The sequence below is a fragment of the Peromyscus leucopus genome, chromosome X (genome assembly GCF_004664715.2).
Source record: "Peromyscus leucopus breed LL Stock chromosome X, UCI_PerLeu_2.1, whole genome shotgun sequence".
Lineage (NCBI taxonomy): Eukaryota > Metazoa > Chordata > Mammalia > Rodentia > Cricetidae > Peromyscus > Peromyscus leucopus.
In genome coordinates this window covers 34,034,487-34,047,780 of record NC_051083.1, presented here as the reverse complement: position 1 = coordinate 34,047,780, position 13,294 = coordinate 34,034,487, and the positions used below count along the sequence as shown (strand labels likewise).

The 13,294-nt window shown below is 43.2% G+C and overlaps 1 protein-coding gene across 12 annotated transcripts in view; it reads left to right on the top strand.

Moving 5' to 3' along the window:
• Sh3kbp1 (SH3 domain containing kinase binding protein 1) overlaps positions 1-13,294 on the top strand; it is a 344,717-nt gene that overhangs the window by 315,318 nt on the left and 16,105 nt on the right. For 10 of the 12 annotated variants that reach the window (XM_028873246.2, XM_028873244.2, XM_028873247.2 and 7 more), the window contains one exon: positions 1,100-1,185. In XM_028873246.2, the coding sequence (XP_028729079.1) occupies positions 1,100-1,185 (86 nt within the window). Of the gene's footprint in view, positions 1-1,099; positions 1,186-1,217; positions 1,345-1,399; positions 1,423-13,294 lie in introns of those variants that run through there. The other 2 variants (XM_028873252.2, XM_028873251.2) reach the window with 2 other exon arrangements.

The following is a 13,294-nucleotide window of genomic DNA, read 5'->3' as shown; positions in this document are numbered from 1 at the left end:
GTAGTACTCCATGTTCCATGTGCCCTGTAGAATTCCGCTGCCCTACACAGGACTGTGGCATGCAGTCATCATGCCTTGTGGACCTATGGTGGTCTGTGTGTCTGTCCCGTTCAGATCATGAGTCTTTCCAGAGTAGGTACTTCCCACCTTGGCCCTCTTCATCCTCCCATCAGAGGAGGCATCAGACAGATATGTGGGGGAGTCAATCTGTTCCTGGTGTATTTTCACTTCAGGCCATGGGAACTTGCTAAGGCTGTGAGATGGACTATCTCTGTTGCTTTGAAAGGAACAACTGCTCAGCTCTCACTCTCATTTCATGGGGAGGTTCAGCCCTTAGATAACTTTATCTGGGGCTCATCTCCCTAACGGGGCCAAAGAGCTGCCTTTTGGGAGTGATATGGAGGAATCTCAGGCTAGTCTACAAAGAAACTGTGTTTCTTTCCTAATCTTGGAGACTTATTCCCATCCCACGTGTGGGCTTCTTCCAACCCAGATTCTGAGAGAAGACGCTCGTGTCGTAACGAGCATAGAGTGGGGGTAGGGCATGACCACTCCGAAGGTATCTAATTTTATAGACTTGTACCCCAGTGCCAGCCTTCAGACTGCCAGATCTCAACTTGACACCTTATGCCTGTCAACAGCCTGGCTGATGCCTCAGCCCCAGGCCAGAGAACCTTTTCTCAAGGTTAAAAGTAGCTAACCTTTGACAAGAAGCATTGGCTAAATCCTGTGTTCCTTAAAAGGGAAGCTGCCAGTTTGCCAGTGCTTATTTGGCCTTGGGGCAAGAACAGGCCTGTGTTGCATCCTGTGGAGACAGTGGGAGGGTTTGTGGCTAGAAATGCATTGGCAGAGGGTCATTATTAAAATAGCCATCTTAGAAAATATGTACAGAACAGAGGGACATCCAGTCTGCTGGCCAGTTTACACCACAGCCCATGTGGCTGGACAGCTCATTGGCTCTCACTACCTCCCTTTGGCTCCTTCTGCAGGTACCAGCCCCACACACAGCACCCTCTGTAATGTGTGTGCAGCAAGAATGTGGACAAAATGACAAGGACACACTGATTATTAAATGTCTGGACTTGTGTTCTTAATGTAGGGGTGACAGTCCAAAGATTGACTTGGCGGGCAGCGCACTCTCTGGCATCCTGGACAAGGACCTCTCAGACCGCAGCAATGACATTGGTGAGTGAAGACACTGTTCTGCTTCTCTTTGCAGAGTTAGAAAAGAACTAGAGGGCCTAGCGTGCCTCTTCAAGCAATGGGATGGGCTCCGTTGTGACCACTGAAATGCCAGGCTGTCAGCCTTTGCTGGGTTTTAGGTGGCCCTGATTCACAAGGAAAGTAAGTGATGGCGATTTCTACCTAAAGAAAAAAAAATGCCTGAGGTTTTTAGCCTCCCTGGCCTTCACAAAATTCCTTGTAAGTTCTAGTGAAGAGAAATGATGTGTGAAAATTTTTGTAGAAGTAGATGCTTAGTTAGTTCATGTTTATCTAGCCTAGAAAAGGGTAAAAATGCAAAATGTCAGGGCTCACTGTAGAAGTGGCACTAAGTACTTTGACTTCGAGGTTAAAATGAGCTTTTTTGTGTATGATAATTGCCGCTTAGCACAAACATGAGGAATTTTCTTTCCCAAGGTCAAACCAGCACTGTGTGATAAATGGGAAAGGACTGCTAAGGTCTGAGTAAACAAAAGTCAACGTCCTTTTGGGGTGTATCTGGATGGATGTGAGGTGACTGGCAGTGTGGTCTGGGTAATAACCCTTTTAGGATGCCAAGTCTTAAGTCCAGATCTTATTTTAAGTGTAGGGTCTTTTTATTTGTATCTATTGTCATAAGGTAGCATTCTCTTGCACTCTACTTTAGAAAGCTACATTTTGAAATTGCCCTTATTTTAATTAATGTTTGCTTGTGAGTTCATTATAGATTCACAGACAGATTCTAGAAATGATACACATTTTCCTCCTCCACATCCCATGGTAACATCTCTCAAAACTATAGTGCTATACTGACATTGATGTGTTGCAACTCATTAGTCTTGTTCAGGTTTGCCCAGTTTTACTGGTATTGTGTATATATAAGTTGCTCTGCAATTTTTATTTTGTGCGTATCTGCTAACAGTCAAGGTTCATAATATCTCTGTCACTACCAGAATTCCTCGTGTTGCTCACTTCTTTTTTCTTTCCTCTGGTTTTTGTTTTTTGTTGTTTATTTGTTTTGCTTTGTTTCATTTCAGCATTTCTGGGGTTTGGTTTTCTTTTGCTTTTCTTTTTAGGCTGGGTCTCCTTATATAGCCCAGGTGTCCTAGTTTCCTTTCCCGTTGCTATGATAAAATACCCTGGCAAAAAAAGCAACTTAAGGGAGAAGGGTTTATTTTTAGGTCACAATGCCAGGCTACAGTCCATCAGTTTGGGGAAGCCAAGGCCACAAGGAACATGAAGCAGCTAATCATATTCAAGAGCAGAGAGAATAAATGCATGCATACTTATATTTAGCTTGTGTTCTCCACGATAATACAGTTCAGGATCTCTTGCCTAGGAATTGGTGCCACCCACAGTGGGTGAATTTTGCCACCTCAATTAGTATAGTCAAGATAATACCCCATAGATATGCCCACAAGACTACCTGATCTAAACAGTCCTTCATTGAGACACTCTTCCCAGGAGATTCTAAATTTTGTTAAGTTGACAATTAAAACTAACCATCACACTGGAGTAGCCTAGAACTTATTGTAATATAGAGTCCAGACTGGTGTCAAACTCAACATACCCCTGCCTTCACCTCCCAAATCCTAGGATTACAGGCATATACCACCATTTCAGGCTGTGTTGCTCATTTCTAATCATGCCTACCTTCCTCCAAGCTTCTCACCCCCAACATCTGGCAGTTATTAGTGGGATTGATTTGACATAGATAGATTTCCAGAATCATCTGTGTTGGCCACTTAATTTAGAAACAACTGCCCAACAGTTGGCAGGCCTTCCAGTGCAGCAGAATGCTTGACATTAGCAGTCTTCTGCTCTGCCTGATGTGACCCCCCAGGTTGGATACCGTTTTCTTCTGAATCCGCCAATCAAATCACATCTTTGCAAACTGCTGACCTGGAGTCTCTGGCCTGACCTTGTGAGGCCTTGTGTGCAGGGTGCTTGGTTGTGACTGTAAATACCAAAAATGCTTGTGCTGCTTCCAGAAGCTGGTTTATATCCTCAGCCAGCCTTTGAGACTCCGTCATGAAGCATAACCTGACAGTTAAAACTGGCCAGCTACAAGTTTTGATTGAGTGACAGAGCAGGAAAGAGTCGAGCAGTGAGTGGCTGAAGGGAAGAGCTGGATTAAGTTACACTTCTCTCACTGTGCTTTGGTATTCAGTCTCTGTTTTCAGGCAGAGCAACTGATTGGTGAAATACTGATAAGGGTCATGGGACCTCACACAGGAAAGGGAGATGTCTTTCTGTCTCTAGGATACACAGTGCTATACGTGTTGCTTTTCTAAGAGCACTAGTCTTTGACCCTTGTTTTCTTTCAGTCTGGAGTTGTCTAGGGTGGCTATTGCCAAAGTATGACCAGCATGTTTTCTAGTCTGACCAACTAGTTTGGAAATACTGGTGGCATCAATGGGAGAAGAATTCCTTCAAGTACTTCTCATACTGTGGAAACTAAGTCCCAGTCGTATGTGTTTGGGAACCCAGAGAGATGGTGCTGAGGGGTTTTCTTTCATTTTGCCAAGAAGACATTAATCCCAGAAGAGTAACATTGCATACGTTAACAACCTAGTGTATAGATTATTTGAATTTCAAGAACTGCTGATGAGCAGCTATGCCATCAACCAGAAAATACTGGGGTATCCACTGCCCAAACGCCCTCGCACACAGGTCTGCTTCTGTGGATCCATAAGATACAAGATAACAAATGGCCCTGAAGGTGTGAGGATGTGACAACTAAGTAGTAGGACATGATACTGATCAGGATGTTCCTGAGTGCTAGAGTGCTGGGACATGCTCCACATAAGAGCACAGACTTAGCTGCATCTTGGATCTGCTTAGGCAGAGGTGGGAGCAGGCAGGGAAATCACACAGAGAAAGCTTGGCAAAGATAGACCAGCCTGACTATAGTAGGAAGTCTGTGCTGAGCAGAGAAAGTGACTTAGAAATGTAAGTAGGGATCAAACTGAGTTTAAGGGGGATGGATTTGTAATTTATTCTAGAGACAGTGGAAGCCATTGATAGCAACATTGAAGTGAGGTATCAAACCTCAAAATTTGTATACTAAATGCTGAAGAGCTTTATGGGACCAATCAGATAAAGGAAAGCTAGATACCAATAAGTTAGTTGGGTTTAGTTAAGAACACTGACTTAGATATTTGTCCAGACACCCCATGTCAGTGCTGGATGGAGTCTCAAAGTGAAGGCTCAGGGATTTAGAGACGGACAGGGATTGGAGTTAGATGTTAAGAGTTTCTCATAAGCACTGCCAGGGGAGGAGAATGTGGGACTTGTGACTATAAGCCTGAATTGGAGTGCTGGAGCTGTTGCTTCTGTCCTGGGTGGCTTCCCTTCCTTACCTAGCATCTCCACTGACTTCCTTATCTTGTGTTCCACAATTATATCAAAATACTTAGTGGACTGTAAAAACATAGAAATGTTTATATTAAAAATCATTTGCTTAGAGGTGTCTCCCGGGTTAGGAAGATAGAGTCTAAATTTACCATAAAGAAAAGAGAGGGATGCAGAAGATTTAAAGGGGGTCCTGGAGAAATGTCTCTCAGTAAAGACCTGAGTAAACCCATCTAATGGACATAGGAGCAAGCATCTGTAAGCCTAGGGCTCCTCCAGCAAGATGGGAAGTGAACACAGGAGGCTCCCCTGAAGCTGAAGCTGCTCTTGTAGACACAGCGGGGATCTACGGGAGAGCCTGACTCAAACAAGGTGGAAGGCAAGGACCAGCACCCAAGGCGCTCCTCTGACCTTCACATGTGCACCCAGGCATGCAATTTGAGCACCCACCTGAATACTTGCATATGTGTGCATGTACATACACAGTACACACACATACCACCCTGACACAACACAAAGATTTAAAAAGATAACATGCACCTGGGGGTGAAGACCAAATCCCCACAAAAATCCACATTCAAGGAGAAAAAAAGGATCTTGCAACCTCACAGAAGCCAAGGGAAAAGCAGATTTTTAAGCAGAATGTCTTTAACCTCAAAGGCAGAAATGCCATTTTCAGATGGAAGAGTCAAGGAGAAAAGGATATTTCAGAGGCAGTGGCTTTTTTCCAGGGCTGCTTTTGTAGGATTCCATTGCTTTGTATCAAGGAGGACAGTGTTTGTACCAGAATGTTTTTGTTAGGGATTCAGACAATGGAAGCTGTCCGAATGTGGGCTGCAGTGAATAGCATAATGCAGCCCTGAACATCATTAGAAACCATCAGTGTTCTCTATAAATAAATCTGTGTTTCCTCTTAATAAAGCTGTAATTTAAAATTATTATAATATTAAATTAGAGAACATGGCTTTTTCAGATCTTGTGTGGGCAGCTTTTAGCATCTGTCAGCCAACGATAATTTAGAATGAAATCAATTGGTCCAAACCTAAGCTGTTGATGTCAGATTGAGATATTGTTTGTATCAAACTTTGCAGCCATTTTTCAAGTAGCATAATAGAAGATATGGAAGAGCTCCAACACAGGCCTGTGCATGAATAGAAACAAAAATTAAATTGTCCAGTTCTCTCTTGGTGATAGAAGAATCTCTGTTCTGATTGAATGGGAGATTATAGGCCATGAAGTTAAGTGCCATAACATTTACTTTTATTATTCCTTATATTGTAGCTCTCCCCACATGGTGAGATTTATTGTTACACTTTAATACAATCAAGAGATTTTCAGTTCTTTTCCTTCAGAAGCACATAGCAACAGGCCTCCAGATGGGAAGCAGCCTTTGAACTAAGCCACCTAGCTTCAACTAATTGACTTAGAGAAAGGCTTTTTCATTCCTTCCCAGTTGCTTGGCATCTTTGTTTTGGTTCCATTCTCTTCAAATCCACTCAAGCCTCCTGTTGCTGACTCTTTATGCAACCACCACCCTCTTCACAGGTGAAATTTTCCTCTCAGTCTTCAATTTGACCCACCAAACACATCTCGCTGTATTCAATTTGCAGGCTGAGAGTTGCTGACTTTAAAGTCAGTAGCCTTGATTAAAAGGATGTGAAGGCTAACTTAAGCTTGTCCTCAGATTGCTCATGGACTCATCGCTCAGGGATGCCTGGGGACCAAAGAATGGAAAAGTACTTTGCTATGTGTTAGGAATTCTTTTACGAGCCAGTCAATCTGGTGATCAGTTGGGAAGATTCAAAAACTTAATCATGGTGGTGTATGGCTCTGTAAGCTTACTAAAAATTGTCACAATACTTAAAATAAGTGGCTTTATGGTTTACAATTTATACCTCAGTAAAGTTGTTAAAAATAATAGTGAGTTGAAAGTTTTCCAACCATTCACATTAAAATCCCAATGTTTACAAAAGGGGGGGGGTAATAAACATGAGGTTTGAAAGATAGATCAGTGATAGGACCTGAGTTTTATCTGCAAGACCCATGTTTTTAAAATGTTAGGTGTGGTGCCATGTGTTTGTAATCTCCACATGGAGGAGATGGAGACAGGTAGCTGGATCTCCATGGTTCCAGGCCAGCCAACCTTGTCTTTTCAGTGAGTTCCAGGCCAGTAAGAGTCCATTTATCCAAAACGTCAAAAGCTAGGCCAATCTCAAGGAACAGCACCCAAGGTTTCAAGATTGTCCTCTGGCCTCCTCACACATGTGCACCTGCACACATGTGAACACAGACAAACACACAAAAAAAGTATAAGTACCATTCATGTGTAAGTGTGCTGTTAGAAATGTGTCTCCCATACTTTTAAAAATAATTGTGACTATGTAGAACAATACCAACAATACTACTATCCTGGTGCTTCTGACTTATGTGTTAGCCAATCCTTTACACAGAGAACTATGGTTTTGAACTTTCTTGAAGTCTCCCTAAAAGTAGAGGGATTTGGGGGGGAATGTAAGTCATCCTCTTAGGCTGTGAAATATGTGATTTTTTTTTTTCATGTGAAATAAAGCATGTCCTTACTGTCCCTGATTCCCCTCTGAGGTACAGTTGCAGATGGTTGCCTCTAGAAAAATATAGGTATATGTGTATTTATATGGAATAACCTGTTGCTACATTCATTAAATTAAATAATGAATGTAAACATCAACCAGTGATGTGGTTATGAGGGAAGGGAAAGAGCAAAGAAGATGGGAATGAGGGAATGAGGGAGAGAGGGAGAGAGAGAGAGAGAGATCCCATGTGTGCTTTTTCTCAGACTTGTGGCAAGTTATTTACCCTAGAAAAAGTGATACAAGTTAAACCTGGTTTTTGTATAGAAAGAAAGTACTATTAGATATTATTGTCAGTATTACTCGCTAATGTCTAAATTATTGTCAGTAAAACTATGCAAGACAAAAATTAAGCAATTAATTTTAGCAATTAAAAATTAATAGTGATAATTCGCATACTTCTTTTTTGTTTCTGTGGTTAACAAGCGATTAAATTTCTTAATTTTGAATCCTCTAACTTTTTCTATAAGAAATCATTTTTAAGGCTTTCATAGGCAAATTCTGAGAAAAGACTTAGATCATCTGGCTTTGGACTACTGGCTTTTCAGTCCTCTTGCTATTAAAAACTTTCTACTAGAAAAGTTCACATTAAGATTCTTTCAGAACTAGAGAGCCAGTTGTTTAGTCCTTGCAGTATTTCAGGTCATCAAGTAATTTCTCCAGTTCATGGGATATAGTGTCCTGCCATAGAGAACTCCATGATTGACTTGGAGTTCACTCCATGGAGACTTCTAGGTAGTCTCCTGGCAGAGCATTGTGTATGAACATTGAACTGCACCTCTCAGCTCTGTGGGGTTAGTTGCTCAGACATAAGAGGTATAGCTTGCTCATACTAACACCTTGGCAATGACCTTCAGACAGCCTTTGGGACCAGGGCTATGTTTGGTATAACCCAAACCAAAAGATGGCAGGTACAGTTGTGGTTCTCACTCAGGTAAATATTTTGTGGGACAGTATGGGGTGCACATGTGTACACATACGCCACTCTGGCTCCCACTCAGGGACACGAGTCAAGATCAAACATAAATTGCTATCATGGGTAATTTAGGAGCAGTCTGCATTTCTCAAATGTGTGCCAAAAAGAAAAGCGGTCGGTCTGAGGGTCAGACATTTTATTCCACAGCACAAACAAGGCTACACCACATACTTCTGCTAGATTGCCCCTTAACCCACACAGTCCTCTTAAGCATTTTGATTGCTGCCTGGTGCTTCTGAAGATTTGTTTAATTCAGAAGAGCATCTAGGCCTGGCCCTCTCCTTGCAGCACCCTGAGCCCTTTCAGAGGGCCACCCCTTCCAGCTCATAGCATAGGGGTGTCATGAGGTGAACTAGATCAGCCTGACCATCAGCACTCCTTTCAAAAGCCATCTTTGAGTCCTGTAGGAGAAGGACCAGTGATGGGTTTCAGCTTGATCCATTTTTTTTCCAAGATAGGGTTTCTCTGTGTATCCCTGGCTGTCCTGGAACTCACTCTGTAGACCAGGCTGGCCTCGAACTCACAGAGATCCACCTGTCTCTGCCTCCTGAGTACTGCGATTAAAGGTGTGCGCCACCACCACCTGGCTCAGCTTTGGCTTTTAAAGAGCTTTTAACTGTTTTCACTTACAGATATTACTGTTAATGGGTCACATGAGAAGCCAGGTACTCACTCCATCTGTGCAGCCCGACAAGACAGTCCTGGCTTTGTGATTAGTTTGTTGTTGTTGTTTTGTTTTGTTTTATTTTGTTTTGAGGCTGACTGGTTTTACTTTATTGGGGAGGGGCTTGGATTTCATGCATGACTACTGTACTCAATCATTTTCCACCCCTGAACTTGGAAAAGGGTCACAATGCCTACTTGCCATGTTGGATTTGCAGATAGACCCAGAATTCCTCTCCAGGTATTTTGATCACTTCTCTCCTATGTAGTTGAAGTTTTCCTGGTCCTGCCTGGCCCACAGTCAGGACAAATCTCTCTCACCGCTAGTCCGCAGCCAAGTAAACACACAGAGACTTATATTACTTATAAACTGTATAGTCGTGGCAGGCTTCTTGTTATCTAGTTTTTATATCTTAAATTAACCCATTTCTATTAGTCTATACCTTGCCACGTGGCTCATGGCTTACCCATATCTTTACATGTTGCTTGTCATGGCAGCGACTGGCAGCATCTCCTGACTCAGCCTTCCACTTCCCAGAATTCTCCTGTCTCCTTGTCCCACCTACACTATACTTCCTGCCTAGATACTGGCCAATCAGCATTTTATTTATCAACCAATCAGAGCAACACATTCACAGCATCCCCAGCACGCCTATAGACAGGTATATCCAGCCTGATGCATTAAATGTTGCTGTCTTTGCTGTCTGTAGAGACCCTCTTCATCTTCCACAATACAAGTCTAGGGGTACACCTCATAGATTCAAAGAAGTCTAACACAGCAAACAGACTTTTATCAGAACTTTTGCTACATCCGAATGGAATCCATTAAGCTATAGATGTATATAGAAGCAAGCAGGGAAGAAGTGTCACTCAGCTCTCAGACTCTATGTATCATTTATTTGGCTTGAGGAACTCCTGCCTTCTACCTACTGGTTGTGGGTTCTAGCTTTCATTTTGCATATGTATATCTGAAGGGATGCATGGCCTGAGGATAAAATGGACTTGTGCATGAAACATGGCTTTGGTGGAGTAGTGGCAAATGGTCTTAAAACAGGTATCCTCCTGGCAGCTGTGCCATATGAACCTCACACCCGGATTATAAATATAAACAAGGCAGCTAATCTTTTCTATCCTTACAGATTCTGGAGATACAGATGCTAACCACTGCTAATTTTTCCATTGGTGAGTCAGCTGCCACAGTGTTTATTTGAGCTCTACAAATGGGCCCCTATTTGTAATTTGCACAGATTTTTTTACAAACATCAAATGATGTATGGAGTGAGATTTCCTTCTTGCTACCATGTCTTATGAGTTTGCATCATTGCAGAGAAAATGTTTGCAGTCCTGTGGGCTTGGAGTTTTCTCATTTAAGCCGTATAGAATGAAAGAGGGGAGTTCGGACTGCTAACCTGGGTCCTAGATTCCTGTTCTCAAATTTTGCAACTTCATTAATGGCACATGAAAATAAAATTCCACCTGTGTGACTTAAATTATACAGCCTCTCATCATGGGAGAATAACCCTATGAAGCTGATGACTCAAGTAATTCATCCCCTCCCCCCTTTTCTCTCTCTGGAAAACAAGGCTAGCAAGGTTGTTTGGTAATCTGTTAAACAACCATTTGCCGAACACTCAACCACAAGCCAGGAATGATGGTAGGCCTGGGAAAACAGATCAAAGCCACTGCTTCTTCCTGGGATGATGGATGAGGCAGATAAGTCAACATGGAATGTCAATACATGGTAGTGAATGCTGAGATAGGAGATATGTGTAAGTAGAAGAGCAGACAACCCAGGCCTTGGGGTACAAGTCATGGTGTTGAGCCTCCACAACACAGGAATTAGCTAAGCAGATTATCTCAGGACCTTTGTACATTTCTCCCTAATGGCAGTGTGTGGAATGGCAGAGGACTTGGATTCCAGGCTAGATGTTCTAGCAGCTTTAATGATAAGTAGGGGACATGCAGACAGGATGACTTCTGGAGATACTGGGAGATGATGATGTGTCCACATTTAAACCTTAGCAGACTTCCATTCCCAAGTGCAGAGCAACCAGCAATAGTGAATAAACAGAGCCTATTTATGAGCTCCTGCACAGCTCTGTTAGTGACAGCTGGCCTATCTCCAACTTTTGACTATTTTTCCTCTGTATTTTCCAGTGGATATGCCTTAGGTCACCTGTGGTCACTGGGACCATTCCTCTTATCCATGGAAAAATGAGGCTACATGTTCTAATTGAGCTAAATAGGGCATGACTGAAGTTTATGGAAAATGGGCAGTTCCTGGTGCCATGAAGAAGCTTAGCCCTTTCCAAGCTGACTCTATCGTGTCCAACATGAATCACCCCCATATGTCCGCAGAGGGTTCCTCTTCCAGTTGTCACAAAAGCCAAGAGCCTCTCATTCTCATGAAGCTAAAAAAAAAGAAAAAGAAAAAGAAAGAAAGAAAAAAGAAAAAAAAAGAACTCAGTCATAGCCAGCTTAATCGTTTTGGACTAGCTTATGGGCATTAAAACCTTTTTCATTAGGAAGAAAATTTTCCCAGCCAGGCTGAGAAAGCACATATCAAGTTTCAGCTTGATTCACTTCAAAACCGCCATGAAAATTGGGACATTTTCTTCACACCACAATGAGTTAGTCATGGAAATTCTTCCTTAATCACAGCTACCATAGCCACAGTCATGAGGAGCATGCCCTGGGCCACTGAAATTTTACGTGACAATATTGAAGAGTGTGTCTCCTTCCCTGTCAGAAAGCAGAAGTATGTGGCAATTCTCAGTCTGTGGAAACATACCAAGATAACCTGAGGTTCTTCTTGCAGCAAGTAACCTCATCCTTGGAGTAGCTTTCTTCGTGCTAGTTCAGTTTGGTTAGTGTTTAAAAGAATGTTCTTTATAAGCTAAAACTGTTGAAAATTAAACTTGGCTGAAATGTGCATTAAAAGGCTAAAAGTGGCTGCCACGAGGGACTCTGACCCTCCTCTTGCTGATGAGTGACAGAAATGAGGCAGACTTCTTGGCCATCTGTCGTGGAGATGCTTGCTGAGTGTGGCCAGACTCCAACATGCCTAGGTCTTTTTAGTACAAACCTCAGCCAAAGAGCTAAGTGAGCCAGCCAAGCACTTTCTCTGCCTTCTGCCCTGCAGCTGCCAGGTTGTGTCCCACTAAGAGCCACCTTTAGAAGCTATACTGCTAGAGTGGGAGTTTTCCTTCAGATAGTTCATTTGCTCCCTCTTACCTCTACAGACTGTCAAGCATGTTTTTCCTAGGAATGAGGTAGACTTTGAGGATAAGGCCTTGCCTTCCCGGGTCTCACAGCCCAAATATAGTCAGCAGGCACCATGCTTGCAAGTCCTCCTCAGAATATAACTCATTACAGCCCATTCCATGAACTTCTCCCAGGGGAAGACATGAACAGACGTGTCCTTCCCCAGATAGGTCTCCAAAGACAGACCAAGATATGATTCTGCCAGAGTCCAGCTTGGGACCAGTGAGTTTACTGGGCTTACACAGGATGGGTGAGGGGTTACTTAGAGGAGCATAAGCAACCCCATGGCAGCCATACCACCAAAATATCTCACCCTCCATAGCTGTATAAATGGAGCCCCTCCTCAGTTAACCTTCTACCCTCTACATACCCCGGAGCAGTGGTTCTCACCCTTCCTAATGCTGCAACCCTTTAATACAGGTCCTCATGCGGTGACCCCCCCAACCATGAAATTCTTTTTGTTGCTACTTTATGACTATAATTTTGCTACTTTTATGAATCATAAACACCTGAAATTTCCGATGGTCTTAGGCAACCCCTGTGAAGGTTGAGTGTCAACCCCCAAAGTGTCAAAACCCACAGGTTGAGAAGTGCTGCTCTAGCGCCTCCCAAGGACCGTGAAAGCACCTGCTATTAGGGCCAGATTACATACAGTGGCCTGGGAGGTACATGAGGGAAAAGTTGGAATCTTAGGCGAGGATCTATTGACCCTCTCCACCACCTCCAGCTTTGCTGTCAGGCTAGCACTCCTTCACCGGGTGCTGGAGGACCACTTTACTGATGAGATTTACTCCCAACAGCTTGCCTTGGCAGGCTATGTACTCCCAGGAAACCCCCTGAAACAGCCTAGCACTGGAGGTAGAAACAGGAGGCTCAGTTGGCCGGCCAGCCTATCCGAGTTTGTGATCTCCAGGTTTAGTGAGAGATCCTGTCTCAAGAAATAGCATGGAGAGTGATTAAGTCAACCAACATCAACCTCTGGCCTCTACGTGTATATGTGCCCCCCACCAACTCTCTCTCTCTCTCTGCCCACTTCTCTTGTCTCTCTCTCCTCTCCCCCACCCACCCCATAAAATAATTGTCTACAGGAGTCAGCTCTGGCTATCCAGCAGAAAACTAGAGTCAATTGGCCTTTAGTTATTCTTTGATCACTTCCCCCTGCTCATGTTTTGCCTCTAGAGCTTGTTTCAGTTTCCTGGACAGGGTGATGATATACATCAGGCAGGCG